The sequence below is a fragment of the Pangasianodon hypophthalmus genome, chromosome 13, assembly GCF_027358585.1.
Source record: "Pangasianodon hypophthalmus isolate fPanHyp1 chromosome 13, fPanHyp1.pri, whole genome shotgun sequence".
Lineage (NCBI taxonomy): Eukaryota > Metazoa > Chordata > Actinopteri > Siluriformes > Pangasiidae > Pangasianodon > Pangasianodon hypophthalmus.
In genome coordinates, this window is record NC_069722.1 from 24634865 (window position 1) to 24660242 (window position 25378).

The 25378-nt window shown below is 37.4% G+C and overlaps 1 protein-coding gene across 1 annotated transcript in view; it reads left to right on the forward strand.

Annotated features, from left to right (window-relative positions):
* clec16a (C-type lectin domain containing 16A) overlaps nt 1–25378 on the forward strand; it is a 76336-nt gene that overhangs the window by 37659 nt on the left and 13299 nt on the right. Inside the window, exons 11-17 of the mRNA XM_053239083.1 lie at nt 2069–2178; nt 3635–3679; nt 6807–6857; nt 7080–7208; nt 12806–12926; nt 22620–22771; nt 23811–24015. Of these exons, the coding sequence (XP_053095058.1) occupies nt 2069–2178; nt 3635–3679; nt 6807–6857; nt 7080–7208; nt 12806–12926; nt 22620–22771; nt 23811–24015 (813 nt within the window). The remainder of the gene's footprint in view (nt 1–2068; nt 2179–3634; nt 3680–6806; nt 6858–7079; nt 7209–12805; nt 12927–22619; nt 22772–23810; nt 24016–25378) is intronic.

The following is a 25378-nucleotide window of genomic DNA, read 5'->3' on the forward strand; positions in this document are numbered from 1 at the left end:
AATGAACACAGCTTTTTTAGACATCCTAGTTTTATTTTGGATGCTTACATTATTTTATATTCCACACAGAAATGAAAATATTACACAAAACACAAAAAATACCAGGGTCAAAATTATTAGCCCCCCACATTCTAATAGTCAATTGTGTATCCTTTTTGCTGGATAACTGCCTGCAGTCGTTTGTTGTAATCGTCAACAAGTCTCTGACACTTCATTTGAGGAATCCTGGCCCATTCTTCTTTGGCGAATCTCTCAAGTTCCTCCAGATTCGATGGTTTTCTGGCATGGAAATTTTTCTTTAGGTCATCCCACATATTTTCTATTGGATTTAAGTCAGGGCTTTGTGCAGGCCATTCGATGACATTCACCTTGTTCGTCTGGAGATAGTTCTTCACCAAAAGAGATGTATGTTTAGGATCGTTGTCACGTTGGAAGATGAAGCGACGACTCAGACCTAGTTTCACTGCTGACTGCTTAAGATTTTCTTTCAAAATATCCACATATTTTTCTTTATTCATGATCCCTTCCACCTTGACAAGATTTCCAGTTCCAGATGCACTGAAGCATCCCCACAGCATAATACTCCCACCACCGTGTTTCACTGTGGGGACGGTGTTCTTTGGGTTGAATGCCTCTCCCTTTTTTCTCCAAACGTAAGCAGTGTCTCTGTGGCCAAAGAGCTCTAGTTTAGTCTCATCAGACCATAAGACACGCTTCCAGTATGAATAATCTTTCTCCAGGTTGTCCTGAGCATACTTAAGTCTGGCTTGAAAGTGTCTTTTCTTCAAAAGTGGAGTTTTTCTTGGTCTGCAACCTCGCAGTTCATTCCTGTGCAGAGCTCTAGTGATGGTCTTCTTAGAGACTATGATTCCTGATGTGGCCAAGTCATTCGCCAGTGTCTTGGCAGTTGTTCTGGGGTCTTTAGACACATCTCTCACTAGTTTTCTTTCCAGTGTCTTTGAAATCTTTCACTTCCTACCTCTGCCAGGCTTGTTCTGCACTGTGTGGCTTTCTTTGAATTTCCGGATTATACCTCTCACTCCGGTTCTTGAGACTTGGAAACGCTTGGATAGCTTTGTATATCCTTCTCCTGTTTTATGTGCATCATTAATTCTTTGTCTCAAGTCCAAACTGATTTCCTTTGTTTTTGGCATGTTGCTTTCTCAAATGACAGCCCAATGACCCATACTGGGGCTTTTATACCTTAATTTAACTTAATTATTGAGTGAGATCACCTGTTTCACCTGATCACCTTTACACACATCACCTGTGAAGGTAAAGGACTTAATAAATGGTCATTTCTTATAGGGGGCTAATAATAATGTCCCTGGTCATTTTAGCTTTTTCTTACATAACAATGTTTTGGTGTGCAAATATAAATATTTTGGTCCTTCTAACGAAAAATAGTATGTTCAGAAATGCTGTGTTAAAAATTCCTTGCTCTGTTAAATAGGTACTTGGGAATATCTTGAGGAAACTTAAAATTTCATAGGGGGGCTAATAATTTTGTCCTCAACTGTATGTGTGTGTGTGTGTGTGTGTGTGTGCCGTGTATCATAAAAATGCCTTTGAGAATCATGATATAATATTTTTGTCATATTTCTCACCCTTACTTTACATTATTTTTTTATTTTTTATTTATTTATTTATTTATTTTTTTTCAGTTTCAGATTTTAGGCATCATTTAAATTTTTTTTTTCTTTTAATTTAAATTTTTTTTTTTTTTTACTGTTTATTAATGCTAATAACACTGATAGGAGCTGTAACATCGTCCGTGTCGTCACTTTATGATAGAATTAATAGCCGTAATATAAATAACATGACGTAGTAGCTTGTAGCTTTTAATAAAATACCACAACAGTGTAGATTACTTCCTTACAGCAAGGTACTTTTCCTAAGCCGTGACCTCCAATGAACCTGAACCACTGTCTCTGCTGTTCATTTTCACTTTGTGTTAGAAAGAAAAAAGAAAAAAAAGAAAAGAAAAGAGAGAGTTAGCTCTTGGATTGATGAGCAAAGAGTGATTTTTCAGAGTGATGTTGTTTATGTTGTGTTTCTGGTCCGTCAGACGGGAGGGTGCGCTTGGCCACTCTGGAGCTGAGCTGTCTTCTCCTGAAGCAGTCGGTGCTGTCCGGGGCTCGGTGCATCATCAAGGACGTCCATCTGGCCTGTCTGGAGGTACGCATCCACCCGAAGCGCTCCAACAGGAAGTGGCTGTTGGGTGACACCGGGACACGCTGCAGTAGAGTTTCTGAATAAATCACAGCGCAGCCGTGTGGCTCAGTCAGACCGTACACAGTCACATACACAACCAGAGAATGAGTCACTGAGGCTTGTTGAAGGTAAAGCAGGAATTTTTCAACCTGAATTACTCGATCCTGTAGGGAAATTCCCTCTCATTTTAATGACTTCTTTAAAACTGTTTTACTTTTTACTGGTAAGAAAACGGGCATTTACAGGAAGTTGATCATATTTCTTGCAAAAGGTTTAGGCAGAGTTTGTAAAGCACCTTTAATAATAATGAAATTAAACATTTTTCTGCATTAGCATAAAGAAGCGCAAACAAACTAGACTAGAGTCGAAATACAGTAATGACAAGAACAAAAGCTGTGTAAAGAAAAAGAAAAAGAAAAGATGTGGATCAGATATGGTCAGTAATAATAATAAAAAAATAATAATAAGTGAGCTTAATGATTAATAAGAGATATGAAAAGAAAGGGTTTGAGGCTTTGAGAGGAGGAACATCATGCATTTCCTGTAAGTTCCTGATTTCCTACCAGGGAGAGTGAAATTTAAAAACTTTGCATTTAGAAGAATCCTGCAGGATCCAGTAATTCCGGTCTGTATACAAAGTCATTTAGTAATCTGTGGGCTTTTGTTTATTTTACAGTAAAGCACATGGCGACTAAACACAGCGTGTGTCATGCCGTTGTAGGAAAATCCTCACTGATGGGGTGGAGTGATGAAGCGGAGTTACCGTTCCCACCCTGAAGTGGATTATTATCTTCTTAAACTTAAAAATTTATTGTTATTAAAGAACGACACGTTATACTTTTCCTCCATACTTTTAAACAAACAAACAATAAATCAATAAATAAAAACTCAACTAGTCTCGTTACTAAGAAACCACAAAATCTCCTCCGTCCTGAAGATGTCGGAAAACGTTCGGAAAATTTACCTCTAACCGTTACAAAGCTCTGACACTGGAGACTCCTTCCATAAACATTTAATAAACCTACATTCTCCGTAGAGAAAACTTTACCATATCCATATTTTTAATCTGTTCATTATTAGTCGAGTATCTACCGCACACGTCCCTGCGAATGAGCCGTTACTATAGAAACGATAACGTATTAAAACGAGCGCGTTAATATAAACCTGCACTACCGTCAGAGCTGCTGTTGTGGAGAATTAATCACCAACTTCTGACCAATCAGGATCCAGAGTCCAACAGTGCTGTGGGATAAAGTCAAAAGTATCTCATGATATCATTCCTCTTTTCTCTGCCGTCTCATAAAACTGCAGATTTGTTATTCGGAGTAACGGTTAAATGTTGAGGAAAATATGAACAGCCATTTTGTCTCTCTCTCACACACACACACACACATTTATACATTGCTGTTTTCTTTTCCAGGGTGCAAGAGAAGAGAGTCTTCATCTTCTACGGCGATTTTACAAGGCAAGTTTTTTTTTTTTTTTTTATTTGGTCACTTTCTTTTTAGGGTTATGAAAATTAAAAAAAAAAAAAAAAGGCAACATCAAAAGATTTTAAAAATATTTCATTTTAGTTTTAGTTTTTGGCTCACAGATTTGTTTTATCCTGTGGAGTGTTAAACAAACGTTATTCAGTAAATCCACTGTCACTTCGCTGGTAATTTATTTCCTGTAATAATAATAATATTAATCGAGTGTTGATCACAGCCAGCACGTCCTGATGCTGCAGTTCTTTTGATTTCTGTTTAGGGAACTCTGGCAGCGTGTTGTCCAAACATGTCAGACCAGCAGCGCACCAGCCAAAAGTCACTCCTTGAAAACACACACACACAGTGACACACACACACACACACACACACGCTGCTCGTAGCTGGCCGTATTATGGCAGTGCGACGGGTTCCTAGGAATCACCCAGACATCTGATACCGCTCAGAACAGAGCTTTTCAAATATTGCCTATATTACCCAATATTTCAGGGTATTTTTTAAATGTTGAAAGAGCAAAGATAAATATGATGCCACATCTTTTTACAAATGCACTGACTTGCCAAATTCTTTGGAAGAAAAAAAAAAACTGCAGTGGTGCCTCTCGGTCATGCAGCTGCTCTTCCCAGGAAAGAATTTATCATGTGACTTGTCATGCATTAGTAGTATAACAAATAAGGAATAAACCACTGTGTGTCATGCTGTTCTAGGAAAATAATCATTGCCGGGTGATGTGATGTTTCTCACTTACGTTACAACAGTCGTTCCTTCACCAGCTCCTCTTTTTTTTCCTCTTTCTTGAAGTTAATAAAACAAAAAAACGCAGCTTGTCGTGTTACCGAGAAACTTTAAAAAAGCATAAACATACGACTTCAAGTTACAGCTTTACCTCTGACACTGGAGACTCCTTCCATAAGTGTTAAATAAACGTCTCTTCGACAGATCAGTGATTACACACGTTTTTTAATCCGACATACGAGTCGCTGTGAACGAGCTGTTACTATTAGAAAGAGCGCATTAATATAAACTTGTGATTTATTTTCAGCTGCACTGCTCTCATAGAAAAGGAATCATGAACTTCTGACCAATCAGAATCCAGAATTCTGTGTTTTAAAACATTTTATCCCAGCGTTGCTGTAGTTCAGGAATTACTCCGTGCCACCTGCATTAATTACTACACAAAAAATACGGGAAATATATCACAATATTCTGCGCTTCTTTAGCTTATATAAATATATATATATATATATATATTTGTCACTTTCAGTTTAGTTTTATTTGCTTTGTCGCAGAACAACTTTACCGAAATTTGGGTCATTCCTGAGCCAAAAAAACAAAAACCAAAACCAAAACAAGCAGTAATTGCAAACCAAAACCCTTTGTGTAATCATCTCTAACTGAAAGGTTCATGATGTACTCTTTCACTTTCAGTGCAGTTCATTCTCACATAACATCTCATTGAGTGTGTTCGTACAAAGGAACTGTGACTGAGTGTTTTGTACGCTCCTCCATGAACCATCGTGCAGCGAGGGGAAAAAAAAAAAAACAGAAAAACAGAAGAGTCTGCCTGAAGCGCTTCACGATGTCCTGATCCAAGAGCAAGCCTGGGCCATCCATTATTAGATATGCGCTGCTATTGATGGTACAAAAGATTAAAAAAAATGAAAGCATGTAGTACGTGCAAGCACACACTGTGCTTTGTATAAACACCTCCGTGTTTAGTCTTGTCTGAAAGTGTAACTGTTAATAATAATTATTCTTTTATATCTACAGCATTTTCTTCAGGTATTAAAGGATTAAAAACACATGCCACCTCGCTGTTGAATAAAAAAAAAATCATACCACAGGATTTCATCGAATCTTTAAATTTTTTTGTTCATCGTTTAGAATGACATGAGACTCTAAACTGTTTTAAAAAAGTATAGTAGAATAAAATGCCAGTGTTGTGGACTTGAGTCACATGACTTGAACTCCGGGCACAAATTTGCTGACTCAGCGTAATTAAAGAAGATTTGACCTTGACTCTGGCATCACCGACTTCACGTGGACTCGAGCCCTTTCACTTGGAAGTTTTGATACATTTTTAAGACCAAGGATTATAAATTATACATTTATTAGTGTGCAGTGGATCAGCAACTTATTTTCCCAACGAACATTCAACAGATGTTCAGCAAATCAGCATCAATGTTCATTTCCAGAGTCAACGTTCAAACCAGTCAGACAGCCAATCCGAGAGCGCTCGTTCCCCGGCGACAGAGGCGCGTTTATCGGAGCCCATGCCCATGTGGAACCCATCTGGCCCATTAAGCGCATTTAGGACTTGAAACTTAAAGTTACGGGCTTGTAACTTGACTTGGATTTATTAGTCTTGACTTGGGACTTGCAGAACAATGACTTGGGCCCACATCTGGCGCCCACATGTACATATAAAATTCCACTTCTATTAAATAATCTTTTCACTCAATCAGAGAAAGGGGTTAAAAAAAAAAACAAAAAAAACAAAACCTCCATCTAAAGCATATACAAAATTTGTTTTTTTTTTAATATATAAAACTTATTCATTTTAGTGCCATTAAAAACTAAATATTTATAACGTTAATTTAAAGTGTAATAGAACTTTATCATTCCAAGGTTTGGAGTTGGCACTGCTAGTATTCAGTTCAGTTCAATTTTATTTGTTTAGCTTTTTTAACAATAGACATCACCACAAAGCATCTGTGCAGATGTGATGTACTCAGATTAATACAGAATACCCATAATGCACTGCGCTATGTGACACGTGGAGTCTGTTTCTGTGCCTTGTTATGATTCCTAAAGGAATCTACAGCTTTTATATTTCACTCACAGAGCGTCTGTAATACACAGATATATGGATAATACATAAATAAATAAATTCTGGTTTTAGGTGCATCTTTGACCCGTGCGTATAAAACCACACACGCAGTATTTTGTTAAGAAATAAGAAATGCACAAGGTCTATATTTGATTAAAGCGTAGGAGAAAGACACGCTCTTCTGTCTGTTTGGATTTATTGGCTCTTCAATTAAATTTTTTTTGAAAAACCTCAACCCTCCTCTTTCTCTGGAACTGTTTTGTTTCTGCCCACAGGGAGAGGAGATCTTTCTGGATATGTTTGAAGACGAGTACAGGAGCATGACAGTGAGTCAGTTTTGCGAGTGTGTCATTGTTTTTGTTTGTCGTGTTTTAAAGTGAACCACCCGTGACTGTGTGTTTCTGCAGTAAACATATGACTGCTACAAACAAACTCTTTCATACCTGCTAACTGGACACGTAAACACAATTTTCTTGAGAGGCTCCTGTTTAGGATAGTCATGCTTTTGTGATGTGTGTGTGTGTGTGTGTGTGTGTGTGTGTGTTTAGAGCAAGCCTCTAAATGTGGAGTATCTCATGATGGATGCGTCCATACTCCTGCCCCCTACTGGAACGCCGCTGACCGGCATCGACTTTGTGAAACGGCTTCCGTGCGGCGACGTGGAGAAAACACGCAGAGTGAGTGGGAAGGCGAGAAAGAAAAAAAAAAAAGATCTAAAAAGATCACATACTTTACATACTGTACATACAATTCTAGATGATTATTTTTTTTGTTTTTAGTATGCAAAGCATGCATTGTCTAATTAAACTCGACACGTATTCCGTATTATATTGTCTATATTTATTTAAGCACAGGCGTCGAGGGACAGGCGACGTGACGCAAATATCGTAATCACGATACTTAAGGACGTCTTTGTGATAGATAATATCTGTCGCGATATACAGGTTTGATAACTAACCGCCAACAAATCTGTACAGTTTCATTAAAAAAAAATATATCTGTGATGTAAAGTTTTTATGTCTGCTGTGTTCAGAAAAATGAATGACTTTGAAAATTATTTAGAAAATTATAATGTAAATAAATAAAGGTTTGTCTACCATGTCCAGAAAAATAAATGATTTCTAAAGTATAAAAAAAATTATAATAAATTCTAATAACTATAATGAATTATAATAATAATTAAAAAAAAATTACAGTAGATTCGAGACTACAACTTAAAAGTATACAGTTACTTTTCTTTTATAGTGTAAGAAGGCAGCGTGATTTTAAAGTCTGTAGCAGAAGCTGCTTGTATCCGTAAAAAACGAACACTGTCATATTTTTGGAAATGTTTCGCATTCCATTTGTACAGCTAAACCACTGCTAAACGCTTTCTGATCATTTATTTTTGTCAGATAGTGCCGTGAAGTGCGTTAGTGCATTAGTAAATCCAGTCCAGCTATATTTTTTCAACACATAAACTTTTGTGTACTTTTGCTGAAAGGGGCGGAGCTTGGAGCAGATGATGGGCAATACCAACATGGCTGCCAGGAATGTGGCAGGAAAGTTTGTTTTGGTTTTTTAGTAAATATGGTTGATTTGGGACACTCATGTGATATGATTTCATAGTTCCTGTAAAAAAAAAAAAAAGTTGTTCTCCATTTCAGTCCAGAATTCCCCGGAGATACCTGTGTGCCAGGTGTGATATCAGAGGTGTACTCCACCTGGTCACGCTCCTGTGATATTTCCTAGAAGTTTGCCGACGTGGCACAGAGTCACTGAAGCACTAATCCTTCCACAGATTGAGACTCGTGTCTCTGGATTTTTTTTTTTTTTTTTTTTTTTTTTTGCTGCACAGCTCATTCTGATTGTCGAAATGACCCGAGGTCTCCGACTTTACTTCATTTTACTTTACTTAAAATGTCTCACACACGTGATGAGCTGTGTTCTGGGTTTTTTTGCCAATGTTACGCGCAAATGAGGTTCAGAAATTAGCTTTCTTTTTTGTAGTTTACTGAGAAGGACATAATAAACATCCATTTTTTATTGTATAGCACTCTTAAAAACACAAATCACAATAAAAACCGTCACACAGCGGCTTTGCAGAAATCCGGATGCAGATTTAGATCCCTAATAAACAAGCCAAGGGTAACAGTGGCGAGAAACAGAATTAAAGTCCGACTCGACAGATCGTTCTTGTGTACTTTATAAAAATCGCTCCCGAAAATGTTCTCTTTTCTTTCCCGGCGTTTGTGCGTCTCGCTAATTCTACAACTCTGATCTGTTCATGCTTTGCTATGTTGTCTCTAAACCTGAAATATAGCAGCTTGAACTTTTTGAACTTGACACAAAGTGCAACATTTGGCCAAAACCTAACATCTGAAAACATTGTCTGTACTGTGAAACATGGTGGTGGCAGCATCAACTTAGTCGCTTCTCTATCTAATCTCTTCTTTACCAGATGAGGCGCAATATGGTTGTGCAACATTCTTTACATTTTTAGTTTAATAGCTAATTTAATGGCCTTCAGAGTTTCAGATATTTATTAATTTTTCAGTTTTGGGGCAATTATTTATATTCGGGTTCGGGGAAGTTAGAGGTCACAGGGTATGTCTTGGTTATTACGTGCCTCTACACGCTTGAAAAAAAGAGGAGACTGAGGAGGAGAGTGAACCTTTTGTCTGCAGTGAGTTTAGGAACCAGTTTTATAAGTCTGTTCCCCCTTTTGTTTAGGGTTTTTTTTTTTTTTTTTTTTTTTTTTTGTGCGCGCCTTGGTGTGATTTGACATTGAGGAATGTCTCCACCCTGTCTTGTTATTGAAGGCATTCAGAGGTCACGTTTTACTTTTTATTTATGTGAACTTTAAATGTTTAGACTCGGTGAATGAAATGATAAATAATTACAGCTCCCAGAACTAAACTTTTTTTTTTTTTTTTTTTTTTTTTTTTTTAAGAACTTTGATGATAAGAATCGTTATTAAAATAAACACAAACCATAATTCTGCATCTTGGTGTTAAGTCAAGATTGAGCAAGAAGTCCTTTATAAGAGGGGCGAAGTTGCGGGAAAATTATTACTGATCTATTTGCGATTATTTAAACCAAAAATCAGACGTTAATCGTTTCTTACAACACAGACGTCTAGGTTTGGTGAATGTATTTGCAATGATTTTTACTCTTGTTATAATCTCGTCTTTTTGATTAAATATTTCTGGTTTTTTAAAGTTGAGGTCTCAAAATATGTTGCACTCAATTTCGGTCAAAACAGATTTTTTTTGTCGTCTGTTTTTGTCTGTTTTCTAGAATCGAGCCACAACAACATCCAGTTTTCTTTCCCCAGTCCGCCACACAGATACTTATAGAGGTGCTAGCGTTTACGTTTAATCGTAATATTTACGAATTTTGACCCCTCGTCTGTCTCTCTCTCTCTCTCTCTCTCTCTCTCTCACACACACACACACACACACACACACACCCCATAATTCTTCACTTATATTTCTATATTTGTGTTTGGGGCAGTTACAGTTAGCAGTCAGGGGGGTGTTTAAGTTTGAGGCAATTACAGATCATGGGGTATTTATGTTTTGGTGTTGGGGAAATTGGGAGGCAGGGGAATATTTAATGCTTTAGCGATAAAATATTTCACTGTTTTCTTACTCTGTGTTCACATTAACATGCATCAAGTCGATCGCTTGTAGTCTGTCTCCTGTGGTCCTGTAACGACTGCTACTGTTGTCGCTTGTGGGCGTGGCCTATCAAATGTTTTTTTTTATTTCCGATGAGAAACGTTAGTAGGTATAATGTACAGCCTAGAACCCATTATTACAATTTATACAGTACACATTACTTAGGTTTAAAGTGTAGTTACTTTTGATTGACATGTTACGCGCTCGGCTTCATATTAGCGTCGTTCTCTGATTAGATTAGAGTGAAACATGTGAAATTAGAGTTTTTCGTCGTAATGTCACTGTAAACATTTTATATGAAACAGTTACAGTTATAGGTTTTAAGTTTTTCTTCCATTTTTGTGCATCTAACATTACATGGGAACTAATTGCTGGTAGTTCTAAAGTGAGCAGGGAACTGAAAAAACGTCGGACCACACGCACCACAGGATTGGTTCGAGGAATCACTCGAGCCGATCATTTGGGTTTAGCATGCCGTAGCTAATTGCATAGAATTGAGAACATCTCTCTTCGGATGTTGCTTTTTCCACTGATGTATGCTAGATGTTTTTGTGGTAAACTCCTTTTTTTTTTTATGTCTACTTTCTAGGAATTTCTTGTTAGCAATATTCAGAGCTCTGTATTCTTAGGAAAACTAACAGTGAAGATAATAGAGTTTAGTCAGAGTGCATGCTTGGGCTTTTTTTTTTTTGGTTTGTTTTTGTCTTAATTTGAAAACTGTGGCCTTCTTCTTCAGGTTGAAACAAAAAGAAGAAAGAGACTAGCTGTAAACACAAAGGTGAAAATGGGTCACTACACACTAATTACACAGAGCAGGAGCAGCTTCAGGATAAACCTGCCTGGAATCTGAGAAACACAATGACTGAACAAGCAGTTAACACACACTGGTGAACAGCCTCATTGTCTCCTCCCTTGTGGGCCAACCTAATTAATCAAGACGCTAAGCAGCAGAGTGCAGCGTGTCTCTCGAAAGCTTCCAGAGAACTCCAGCTATAATTTAGTTCTGAGAATTGTGTGAGCTGCTGCTGGAATTCCTGTTGGGCTCATTATTTTCACTCTCAAAGGCTGCTATGTTGTTCCATCTCCACCTGCTCACAAAATTTGGCTCGCCTTGGCGAAGCCCTTTCTTTCCAGGGAAGTTATCAGGAAGGCTTTTAGCTTCTCCATAAATATCCACCACCGGCTATGCAGCTATGCAGTTCAGCGAGCATGTTCGATGTCAAGTCAAGTTTATTTATAAAGCACGTTGAAGTGCTGTAGAGACGGAGCTTACAGTGTAAAGACAAGTAAACATAGAAATGATAACAATAATACTAATCAAAAAAAAAAACAATAATACAAGAGACTAGGAAGAGGGGAGAATAGAAGAGGATGGTGGAAAAAATGACAGACCCAATAATAAGAGACATTAAAAGATTAGTTTTTTAAAAAAATCCGACATGTCGACATCCTAGGGACCGATCCGATCTCTTTTTCCTTTAACCGGGAATGTCGAGGCAAGATGGAGAGGAATACGCCACCGTTCCAATCTTCATCCTGATCTCAGTATCTGTGTGATTATAACAGACAGAACTTCAGTGTGATTCACTGCACTGAGAAAGTTTACTACAGACTCACTTACAGTGGAGGCTAAGAGCAGATGTCAGACGTTTATTTACAGTGTGCGAATATAAAATGTAAAACTGCAGCACAATAAAGGTGTGAGGATGAGACAAGTCTTCCCTGAGCTGTTCTTATGGAGGTTTTTTTTTTTTAATCTTTTGTTCATTTTTCCATCACTGGAATAATGCAGTAAAAAGTAGTTCCGGTTTCTTTATCCATCCGTGAAGGTTTTATCAGGGCCACACATCAAACCATTAATTCTTCCCTCTGAAGAAGTAGTTCCAGGTCGAACAGGACAGTTTTACAGATATACAGCTTTATTTATTGACTTACTGAGTTCAACTTGGTATCGTTAGTAAGTTTGGAGTAAACAGAGTTTTGTGAAAAATGTCAATTCTTTCTTTTTTTTTTTTTTTCCCTCCCTAATTTAGTTTTGGCCAATTCCCACCACCAAGGCTAACACTTGCTTCCTGTGAGACACGTGAAGCCAACCAATCAAATCTTTTCATCACAGGGCGACGTAACACACTCAGAGTAAAGCGCTGTCTGCCCTCTTACACATACCTGATCTCACAGACGCCCACGATTGGCTAGTGTTGCTGTGATTGACAGGGGAGCGTGACTTTGCCCCTCCCACCCAGAGAGCACGGCTACTTTAGCTTTCTCAGACTCCCGGCCGTCGAGATTTGAACTCATGATCGCTGGGTAACAGGGCAAACTCTTTTCTGTTGCGTCACTCGAGAGCTAACGTTGATGCTTGATTTAAAAAAAAAAAAAAAATAAATAAATAAATAAATAAAAAGAGTGTTTAATATAGACGAGACTGAAAAACGCTGGAACATTATTTTGATGTTAGGATGGAATAACTCGTCTCAGTTGATGCTTGGCTTTCCAGAAAGAATTAATTTCATTCGTGTTTACTCCAAACACTGACTTGGATACGAGAAATAAGTGTGTGTGTGTGTGTGTGTGTGTGTGTGTGTGTGTGTGTGTGTGTTTTTCCTCCACAGGCCATCCGCGTGTTCTTCATGTTGCGGGCTCTGTCCCTGCAGCTGCAAGGAGAACCCGAGACACAGCTGCCCCTGACGCGCCCCGAAGACCTCATCAAGACCGACGACGTCCTCGACCTCAGTGAGTCTCACACTCCTGTCAGAAACTTTATTTATTCATTTATACTTTTATTCATTTATTCATTTACTTTTTTCTCCGGTAAAAAAAATACAGACTCAAAATTTAAAGGTATCAAATCAGAAAGAAACTTAATTTTAATATAAAAAGATATAATTTGATTTTTCAGATACAAATTAGAGATGCATGTTTCAGAGCTGTTGAGTTCATCTCCTCCTTTTTTCTTATAATAATGTTAAAAAAATTATTATTTTATCCTGCAAATCGCTTGATTTCTGCATTATTTTACACTTGGTTATGTATCAACTTGGAATAACGCTTCTGACTACGGATCTGAAGATTCTAGGTTCAGCTCCTGGCTGGCTCGAGTCTCCTTTTGCTTGTATTTTCTCTTTGGATAAAAGCGTCTGCTGAATGAAAAATATAAATCCACAGATTTGCAAAAATTCTGCACTAACCTCAGAAATCTCCATGTTTTCTTTTTTTTTTTTTCATAATTTTGCACGCTAGCTACAAAACTGACGTAATAAAAGCTTCGTGCTGAAATTAACTCCGGAGAACAACCTTATATTACGTCGTTCATCAAAGTAATAAAAAATTCAGTATATAAATAGATAGATTTCATACATTTGCAGAATTAGTGAGTGTTAAAAAAGTTTATTTTCTTCTGAAAGTTACATTCTGAACCTTTCAGATTCCAGAAAGCCGCGACTCACCCGAAAGCGAAAATAAATAATTTAACGAGAAGGAAAAACTGTCCCTGCGTGATATACGTTTACGTGACGTTCGGTTAGAGGTGGCGCGATACCACTTTTTCGATATCGATACCTATTTCTTTAAACACTATTAAGCTTTAAAATGATATTTAAAAAAAAAAAATACAGATAAAAGTTAGCTAAAATTACAAATTACTAAAAAATAGCTAAAATTACAACTATAGAGCTTTCATACAGAACTCACTGACATTGCAAATATAATTTTAAAAGAAAGAGAAACTTTTCCAAATCTACTTCCAGTCTTTCCTATTTGTTACAGAATCCAATCAAATTAATTCCCTCTAATAATTTTCTCCCCTCCGATATCTGATCCACCATTTTATTGGATCGGTGTCATCTCTGTTTTTGCCCCTAAATCTTTAATCAGGTCTTATCTGCTTTATCCTCTTATCACCAAAGCAGATTTCAAAGCAGAACATTACTTGATTGACCCACAACCTGATTTAAAAGAAATCGTTTCTGTAGTTGAGATTATTTTGAGAGTTGATATCATCTTAATCTGGTACGTTTCATCATTAAATGTGCCAAAGAGCCACCTACTTTTACAGGAAGGAGCCTTTTGCGTGAAGGCGGTTTTAAATCAAAGGCTGAAATAATTATAAAGCTTTCATTTTGTGATCGTTATCTTGCTTCAAATAGATCATTGTGTCATGAAGTTCTGAGCAATCAGTTTGTTCGTTTCTGAAGCTCGTAGCCAGATAAGTGTACTATATGAGATGTGGGCGGAGCCTCAGACTGATCCAAGTGCTAATTCGTTTTAGATTTTTAATCCACGAAAAGTAAATAAACTGCCGTTAGACTTTTGTGTCTTGATTTGAATTTTTTTTTTCCCGCTTTGGTTCAGATGCAGTTAATATTTCAGACCGATTGCATGTTCAGGTTTGAGTGAATTATGGGTTGAGTTGTTGCTCATTTGTTAGTTTTGCACTTCACCTGTGAAACGAACACCTCGATCCACCGCCTACACGTTCTGTTTCCTGGATCATCTCCAAACCACTGTCTCTTTCTTTTTTCTTGCACATCTGTCATCACCACTCTGTGCTCTGTGGTGTCTCTCTGAGTTGAATATTTCTTTTATGTCTGAGTACCCTCATTTTCCAAAACCATTTACAGTCAATGAACGTCTCGTACCTCGCACCACGAATACTTCCTCCGCTCACATCCGCCTTTTTTTTTTTTTCTTTAGTCCTCAGGTGGGGCAAATTGACCTGAGGACCATTTAACGGATGACGATGTGTAGGGAAAATTTTTTTTTAAAAATCTTGTACTTGTTCCTCACAGAAAATAAGCCACGTGGAAAAAATGATTTGTTCTGTATTTTTTCTTTTATTAAAAATGATACACGGGTCAGACTGACCCGAGGGCCGCATGAGGGTTAAACGAGATGACGTCATCGACGATGAGTAACAGATCAGGTTTCTTATTGACTCGCTGCATGTAGGATTATAGGATGGTGCTGATTGAGTCATTATTAGGTGTATCTTCTGCTTACTCCAGCAACGATATGAGAAAGAGGACAAAATCATTTATTTTAAATGAGCGTTGGCGCTTTAGGGTGCTTTCTCATCAGCAGTTTTTCCACCAGCGCACGTTTAGTGTTGTTCTGTAATCAGTTGGGAATCTGTAAAATCGCCTGCAGAGGCACAGAGGTTTCCAAAAGTTCGGAAAAACTATTCAGAAGCGTGACGTCAAGCGCAACCGGTCAGGTCACAGGAAAGCGAGAGAACGCAGACACGGAGGGCGGAGTGCTGGGAGGAAAAAGTTACATTCGTTAGTGAGTGCGAGAAGATGTGTGACGTCAGAGATCTTCCTGTATAATAAACATCATAACAAAGAGTTGCTATGGTTACAGTAAGCTAGTGTTGTTCACATCAGCATGAACAGTCGCTCCGTTAAGAAAAAGCCTTTGTGAAAACAGCGTTAAACCTCAGGAGGCGGAGCAACGGTGGAGTAGTGTGAAGTGGGCTGAGCAAAAAGTTTACCTGTATGCAAATGAGAAGCAAAGCGATGAATCTTCCACCAATGAAAACGAGCGACGCCGGTTCTTCGGTGGTTAGTTTTATTATAAAGAGTGAACAGCGAGATTCAGCGAATTTTTTTTTTTCATAATCCTACGTAAAAATAACTTGAAGATGGCGCAGAATATAAAGATGGCACATGTCGAGTTTGCAAAAGTAACATTTTCACAAAGAGGTTTTATATGTTTATTTATTTAAAAAAAAAAAACAATGTTGACATAATTAAATGATAAAATTATATTATAATTTTATAATCTAAAATATTTGCAATAAGTAGCAGTATTTATTTATTTATTTATTTACTTATTTATTTATTTATACGCTTTCAATAATTTAATCATTTGCTTACAGGAGAGAATTGGTGAAAAAAATTAAAAATTAAATTAAAAAATTAAAAAAGCCAAAAAACAATTAATTTAAAGTTTTAATTTGAAGTTTTAATTTTTAATTTAATTTAAAGTTCTCATTTATTTTTCTGTTAATTCAATCAGAGACGCTTTAAATTTATTTAATTTATTCGGTAACATTTCTATGAAGGACAAATATACATATATAATGATTTATAACATGTTATAATGTATTCATTATACGCATCGTTATAATTATTTATTTTTAAGAAAGCATACAAATAGCAATTGTGTTGTTTATAAAGCATTTATAAAGTGTTAACAGAATGCATTGTAAGGAGTGCTTATAACACGTTATATCACCATTATGTCTGTTCATAAAGCACTATGCATAACGGGGCTTGGTGATGTAATGTGTTATAAACACTGCTTATAATGCATTCTGTTCACAGTTTACTAATGCTTTATAACCATTGCTATGAACTATGAGTAATTACAACAGAAGGTATTGCACCTTACTAATGCATTATAACATGTTATGGATGTGTTCATAGGTCATTATGTGTATGATTATATCTTTATAGATTTTACATCATAGGTTGTGTTTACGCTATGCTCATAACTCCATTCCGTAAAAATAAATAAATAAATAAATAAATAAATATTTTCATTTATAGATTACTCAAAAATAAGTAACTAATGTACAATTAAAATGTAAAATTAATATTAATGTAAACAAATCAGTTGAGATAAATCCATGACACTTCACACCGTTAGTCTGTGTGTGTGTGTGTGTGTGTGTGTGTGTGTGTGTGTTAACCCTTCCTGTTCCCCTCTGTGTCACTTCCTGTGAGGTGTTCAGGTGCGACGCCCCTTCAGCACCCTCAGCTCTCACTCTTACAGGTAAAGCGTGGGCGTGCGGGAGAAATGACTCACTCCTGGCGTCCCACGCCGAGGGGCTTGCTGGATGTAGCGTTCTCTCGGCAAGCGCCGTCGTGGGCAGCGTTAGCATCGAGCCGTTTTCCTGTAGACCTCAGACATCTAACAGTAAGAGTGTTAAAGCTGCGCCTACACACGCTAAAAAAAACACATCAGCCATTTTCTTTTAGCCGCTGCTGACTCGCCTCTTGACTCCACACACACACACACACACACACACACTCGGCGGTTACTCGAGGGCAAACACTGAGGACGAGCGTGTCCTCAATATAACTTCTGCTGTTGATTAATTCTCTGTAACAGCAGTGCAGCTGCAAATCACAGGTTTACATTAATGCGCTCGTTTTATTTAATCGAATCGTTTCTATAGTATTTTAATTTTTATATATATATATATATATATATATATATATATATATATTTTTCTGACACCTTCAGGACAGAGGAGTTTACATAACATGACACTGCAATATTTTTTTTTTTTTTTTTGGTCATATAAACTTAACAGGAACTGGCTATTTTCACAGACGTACAACAATGTAACTATAAATGGATATAAAAAAAACTATATTTAAAAAATTGGCAAATTGTCATGGTATAAGGAGGAATTAAAGACGTTTGGTGTGTAACAGTAACTCTGCCGTCGTTGATTGTTTTCCTGTAACACCATGCGTTTTATTCCTTACTTTAAAGCCTACGTCTAAAACATTAAACATAGATTACAAACTTTGTAGAATAATAATAAACATTTAATTTTTTTTGAATGCACTTCTCAGAAATCTCCTTAAAATGCGACGAATATTCATGAAGCTCCGTGGCTGTGAACCAATCACGTCTGTTTTTATTATTATTACAGGATTACGATAGAAATTTGGAAACGTTTAGCTACAGAACATGTGCGTTAAGCTAACAGTGCTGAATTTGCATATCAAACGTGATTGGCTCACAGCCCTGGAGTTGATTTAATGACATCACAACCCGAGCTCATGCATAGCTCCGCCTCCGAATCCGTGTAATTCAGAAATACTGATTTTATTTATTTATTTTTTTACAGTTTTTTTTTTTGTTGTTGTTGTTTATGTACTTAAACCATTTATATAAATCATCATCGGTATCCAGGAGAAGTTTATTTTTAACACACGCATCACACGCATTCCTGATGAATTATTTGGCGCTAAGGACGCTGAAGTCATTCTTCATTCTTGAAATAACTGTTTGCGGAACCAGGCAGTACCCTTTACATCAGTTTCCGGAGAAGTATTAATAATTAAAAAATAAAATAAAATAACATTACACAGTTTTTTTTTTTCTTTCTCGTGTGTAGGTGTTTTTTTTCGGTTGCTGTCCTTTCTTGAGCATCGATTGCATCACAGACTGGCGTTAAAGAAAGTAAAGAAAAAAGTTATCTGATTTCCATTTCTGGAAATGATACGAGCGAGAGATGATCCCGTTATGATTGTTCTTCGCCACTTCAATGCTGTCTCTCGATTCAGATCGACTGTTGTGAGGGGTGTGCATTAATAAACACACCCCTGAAGACCTCCAGTAATGGGTGAGTGAGTGAATGGAAAAAAGCCTTTCAGTGACTGAGCAGCCGCATACACACACACACACACACACACACACACGCACTCTCTCACACACACACACACACACACACTCTCTCACACACACGCACACACACACACACAGGCAGATGCTACTGATGTCATCCGTGCTATTTATAAACTTGCAGGAAATGTCACTTTATTTCTGTCTCACACACACACACACACACACACACACACCTAGCGTGACACTTAGAGCTAATCAGCATCTACTGTGTATTTAGCATTTTTTTCTTTTTCTTTTGTTTTTTTTAAATCTATCTAAATTATTTTAAATTAAATTTTCAATTTTCTAAAGTCCCCCTGAAGTTGTGTTTTAGAATTTGTGTTTAATGATGGTTTTTTTTTCTTTTTTACTGCTTAAAAAAAAAATCACTAAAAACAGTGTACAAGCATTATATATTTATAATACTGGAATCTATGAATATTCCTGATTAATATGTATGAATATGTAAATTAGCAAAAGCCCGCATGCTTTCCTGTCACCCAGATCCTGTTCAAACCTGTCAAAATGTGCTGTTACCATGGCAACCACCATCTGTTGATCACTAACATTAGTTTAGTTAGCTAGCTACGTCATCTCTTACAGCTTTCTTCGCTAGGTTAGCGTATATTTGAGTTAGCTTTTACTCAATAAGTTTGCTTTATAGTTGCTGGGTTAGCTTTCAGCTGCTAGGTTAGCTTTCAGCTGCTAGGTTAGCTTTCAGCTGCTAGGTTAGCTTTCAGTTGCTAGGTTAGCTCTCACTTACAAAGTTATCTTTTGCTTGCTATGTTAGCTTTCAGCCACTAGCTTAGTTCTTACTCATGAGATTAGTTTTTATTTCACTTTTATTTTTGAGATTTTCTTTTTGCTAACTAAGTTAGCTTTCACTCACTGCATTGGCTTTTGCTTGCTAGGTTAGCTTTTGCCTTTGAGATTAGCTTTTAATCACTAGGTTAGTCGTCATTCATTAGCATTATTTTTGCCTGCTAGGTTAGCTTTTACTAAGTAGATTAGCTTCGTCACTCTTTTAACTGGCTAGGTTTATTTCGTTCTCCGTGTTAGCTTTCTCCTGCTAGCTTAACTTTTATTCACTAGCTTAACTTTGACTTGTTAGCTTTATTTTTGCTTGTTAGGTTAGCTTTCCCTCACTGGATAAGCTTTTGTTTATTAGTTTAGCTTTCAAGTGAGCGCTCAAGCAGGAAGCGAGGGACCGAATGACATCACTCCTGTGATTGGTGAAGGTGGAGCTTATCTAAGCTTAGCTCCGCCCACTTTGCATGAACAAGTTGGCAGTTTTAGTGAAATGTAGTGACTTCATTTGAAAGTAAGTCACACTGAGTCACGCTAGTCTCGACAGAAATCATCTGATGAGCAGGAAGTGTGAGGAAGCGACACATTTTTATTTCCCTTTTTTCAGAAACACAGTATTATTACAAACAAAGCCGTCGCTGTTCCTCTGAGAGCGCTTCTCTCTCTCTCTCGCTCTCTCTCTCTCTCTCTCTCCTGCTGCTCTTTCAGCCAGCTCCAGAGAGCAGTGTTACTCGCTGTGTGTGTTTAGGTGACAGTCGAGGAGGATGAACAGAGCATTTCTGTGAAAAGAATTTTATGACTCAGCGGAGTGTTTAGAAAACTCCACGCCGTGTGTCGAGTGTGTGTTGTGTCGAGTGTGTGTTGTGTGTGTGTGTGTGTGTGTGTGTGCCGGTCTGATCTGTGCCGAAGCCGAACGTCTGACGCCTTATTGACTTAAAAAAAAAAAAAAAACACAACAACAGTGACCTCAGAGTATCTTTTCAGGATTTCTTGTGAAAAAGAGGTTGTTATTTTTGAAATAATTCGCATGAACTGTGAGACGGCGTTCTGAGGAACGTGAGGGACGAATAAACTAACAGGAACATCACAAAGTACTTGGAAGATCGCGAGATACGTTAACATGTTAACATTACGTTTAACGTCATAACATCATGTTAATATTAATGAGATAACGTTATCTCACACACACACACACACACACACACACTCAATTCAGCGCAGTCCAGAATGACTCAGTTGACTCGACTTAGTGTCTTATCACTAAAGCATCAAATGCTAGCTGAGCCATCGTGAAAAAGAATTTTTTTTTCCACAGCGTAACGTATTTCCACGTGAAGTGGAATATTAAAGTGGGCGGGGCTTTAAAAACCGCACATATTGCCATTGACATAAGTGACCAAGGAAAAAGAAAAATGATCAGTTCTGACTTCAGGTTTTCTTTAAAGAAGAATTGAATATGTAAATATAAAATCCTGTGATCTTAGCAGAAGAACGTGAAATGCAGTTCAGTGTGTGCTCGAACCCTCAGATCGATCGATCGATCCCTGATACTCGGCAATATCGGACATTAATCTCACTCGGTGACGCTTCTTTTTTCGCGTTATCCACAGCAGCGTAGTGTGGAAACGTATAAAGTATGGATGGAATGAATATTTCGACAACCTGTGGTATTACAAAGCAACAATTCTTTATCTACAGTGGATATAAAAAGTTTACACACCCCTGTTAAAATGGCAGGTGTTTGTGAAGTAAAAGAACGAAAACAAGATAAATCACGTCCGATCTTTTCTCACCGTCAATCTGAAAAACAATCAGAAACATTTCTAGGGAAAAGAAAAAGAAAAACTTACAATAAGCTGTTTGCGTAAGTGTACACACCCCTAAACTAATACATTGTTGAAGCAGCTTTTGATTTCATTGCACCACTCAGACTTTTTGGCTAAGAGTCTATCAGCGTGGTGCATTTTGTCTTGGCAACATTTTCTCCCTCTTTCTTGCAAAAACATTCAAGATCCATCAGATTGTAAGAACATCTCCTGCTGCTTCAGGTCTCTCCACAGATCTTTACTTGGATTCAGGTCTGGTCTCTGGCTCGGTCATTCAAAAACATCGATCTTCTTTTGCTGAAGCCGTTCCTGTGGTGATGTGGATGTACGCTTTTGGGTCGTTGTCGTGCTGAAAGATGAAATTTCTTTTCATCTCCAGCTCACTAGAAGACACCTGAAGGTTTTGCACTCAAATCGGCTGGTATTTGTAGCTATTCATGATTCCTTCCACCTTGATAAAAGCCCCAGTTCTGGCTGAAGAAAAGCAGAACTAAAGCATGATGCTGCCACCACCATGCTTCACCGTGGGGATGGTGTTCTTTTAGCGATGTCCTTTTTTTTTTCACCAAACAGACCTGTTATGGAATTATTATACCTTTTGGAACTGGTCTCATCAGACTATAGCACATTTTCCCACACGGTTTGGGGTGATTTGTTTGGGTTTGGATGTTTTTTTGTGAGAAAGGGCTTCTGTCTAGCGCGAGATTGTTGTCTCATGCAGAGAGAAATGATTGTCAGATATTCCTGCAGCTCCTTTAATCTTGCTGTAGGTTTGTTCACTTAGTTAATTGTTTTTGTTTGTTTACTTACTTATTTACCTACTAACCAATTTATTGATTTGTTTGTTTACTTACTTATTTATCTACTAACCTAATTAGTTATTTGTGTGTTTTACTTACTTAGCTACGTACTTTACCTGGTTGTTTGTTTGTATACTTGCTTACTTATTTAATTCTTTGTTTACTTCCTTGTTTGTTTGTTCGTTGTCATTCTGACAAATTCAGCACACGGTGTTCCTCAGTAACATCAATGTAACAAAGGCTTTATTTTTCACTCTGGCACATTTTCTACACGTGATAATTGTACGAACATGTACCGTCACGCTCGCTTGCATTTCACGTTTTTCCACTCTAATAATTGAGGTTTTTATTTTTTTCTTCTTCTTCTTCTTAAACGTGACCTAAATTCCTAGGTGTCATTTCACACGAGTCGTGTAACAATGGCTTGTAATTATATACAGTACGTAATTATCTGGACTGCTGTTCCAGTTATCAGCTGCTTTAATGAATACTAAGTGAAAGTATATCGTCATCATATGCACCGAATAACAGCTTGAAAATTTTAAAAAACAAACAAACAAAAAACCCCTGGTGTTTGCTGTTGTACGCAGATAACAGTGACCTCATCGCCTGCATGGTGGTGAGTAAAGACGGCGTTCAGGCGCAGAGGTTCCTGGCTGTGGACGTCTATCAGATGAGTCTGGTGGAACCCGAGACCAAGCGCCTGGGCTGGGGGGTCGTCAAGTTCGCAGGTCTTCTGCAGGTAATCTCGCCGTCTGTGATTCTTCACGCTTCAGTTACGCTGTTATCTGATCAACGTGCAACGCTTTAATGGATGAATGAGGAGCCAAGAACTGACGATGAAGAGCGGCTGTTTTCTGAATTGATTTTCAAACCGAAAAAAAGAGAAAGAATTACCAAAAACAAAAAAAAAAACAGCTATTTTTTCTTTTTAATTCATCAATAAAAATTCTTACAGGGGAAATTTTTTTTTTACTGTAACAAAAGAGCCCTCTGCCATTTTCTTTTACTTGTTTACAATATTAAATGTTAAATTTGAAATGTTCAGATGTCACTGTTTTGCATATGAATTATCTAAATATTTTAAAATCTAATTCAAACTGCATATTTATACACAACACCATCCCTAATATGCTACACTCAGAAAAACAGTAGAAAAGAAGACTCTATTTATTTTGTTTGTTTAATTGTTTATTTGTTTGCTTATCTATCTATCTATCTCTGTTTATTTTCCTATAAGGAAAGAATATACAGTAACTCTACTTACTTATTTATTATAAAACATTAACACCTGTGGATTTATGTGATTTTAAATGCAGAAATATTAGATTAAAAAAAAAAAAATCAGATTCGTGCTGCATCTTTACACAAAAATGATCCCGTCTAGTTCTCTAGGTGAGGGGAAAAATTCACAGTTTAAAAAAAACTCTACCTTTTTTTTTTTTTTTTTTTTTCAATATTGCTATTTTTTATTTTCAAAAAGGGAAAAAATAGAACCGATGAATCTACTTTTTATTTGTCCTGAAAAAAAAAAACTTATAGGAAAAAAAATACAGTCAGAAAGAGTTTTATATTCTTTTATTTGCCATTTAAAAAAAATCAATTGTAAAATAATCTTCTAATAAACTTTCACATTGAAAAAAAAACATTATTATTTCAGAAATAGTTTACTGTAGGGGAAATACAGTATGAGGGTAGTGTGTGAGTGTAGTGTGACTGATGAATAAGTGCAGATAGACGTGTGGTGAAATAATTGTGTTTTTGTGGTTCTGTTGTTACAGGACATGCAGGTGTCGGGGGTGGAGGACGACAGCAGAGCCCTGAACATCACCATCCACAAACCGACCTCCAACCCTCACGCCAAACCCGTCCCCATCCTGCAGGCCTCCTTCATCTTCGCCGATCACATTCGCTGCATCATCGCCAAGCAGCGGCTGGCTAAAGGGCGCATCCAGGCCCGGAGGATGAAGATGCAGAGGATAGCGGGTCAGTCCGTCACCTGAAACGCGCTCGAACGTGTCTGTATGCCTTCGTCACTAGGTGGTGGGGGTATTATGTTTGCGCGCGTCCATCCGAGATTCTCTGTAGCTCAATATCTAAAGAACGAGCGGTTGAACGTTTGTAGGATTTATGTGGAATTATCATTATAACCAGCAGATCAGATTTTGGAATTGATCCAAACAGGTTCAAGGTTCCAGCAAGATCAGATAAATAGTTTTTCTTTAATAGCTTCCTTGATGATTGAAGTGTATTTTAAAGGCATTTCTGACTTATTTTTGGCAGTGGAGGCATCCTCGTCCACAACCTTGCCGTTCTTCTGATTTCTGTACTCACGTTGGGGAATTTTACACCAATCAAAGCCTGACTCTTATGTCACATTCCACACAGTATTAAAGAGATGATGAAGGGAGCTACAGGATCTACAAAGACATTCGAACAAGTGAAAACAAGCTCTGGTCATGTTTCTACACCGCAGAGATTACTTCTGAATTCATTTAAATACAATACAGCCACATACAACGTCTGCGGGTTTGTACTGTCTAAGTCCTGCTGAGGTTTATATACAGAGCTGTTGGAAAAAAAAAGACCAGAAATCAGAACTGAGGAGAAAAGATTGTATGTTAATCGTTTGTAATTGAATTATAATTTACTCATTTATAACTGAATTATTTACTGTACTGAGTTATTAACAGGGTCACATGACGCTTAGGCTGAACGAAACTATAAAAAAAAAAATTATGAACTCTTCTTGATGCCTGATTCTGATCAGTTTGTTTGTTGTTTGTTTGCTAAAATCTTATTTTCTTTTTAAACTTTCTCGGCACTTTTATATAAAACCGATTGAAGCATATGAGCACCTGTTGTGATGTCATAAAATAAGCTCGACCGTTTGAACCAATCACATCCGGTATGCAAATTATTCGAGGATGGCGCGTTAACCAGAAACGATTCGCTGCTGAATCTTTCGTGCTAGGCAAGCTAGTTAAATCACTATAGCTAGCTATATTTAGTCATGAACCAACCTTGGTTGTCATGGTAACACTGAAACGTATTCTGATATGTTCTGTTAAATAAATCAGTGAGAAAATGACGATGATATCCATGCTCTCATACTGAAATTCCACTTCTGCTGATCTGATAAAAATAGCTAGTTTGTTCGCTAGGTAACGAGCCTGCTAGCATTCGCTAACAGTATTTATAGTTGTAGTTGTAGATCAGAAGGAAATATCAGTTAAAGCACGTTTTTGTTTCGTCTGAGGATCATAATTTCTCAAAATGGCCTCTCATCTTAGCTAACAGCGTAGCATAACCAGGGTAGCGGTGTGAGGGGGTGGAGTCAACAGCGTCG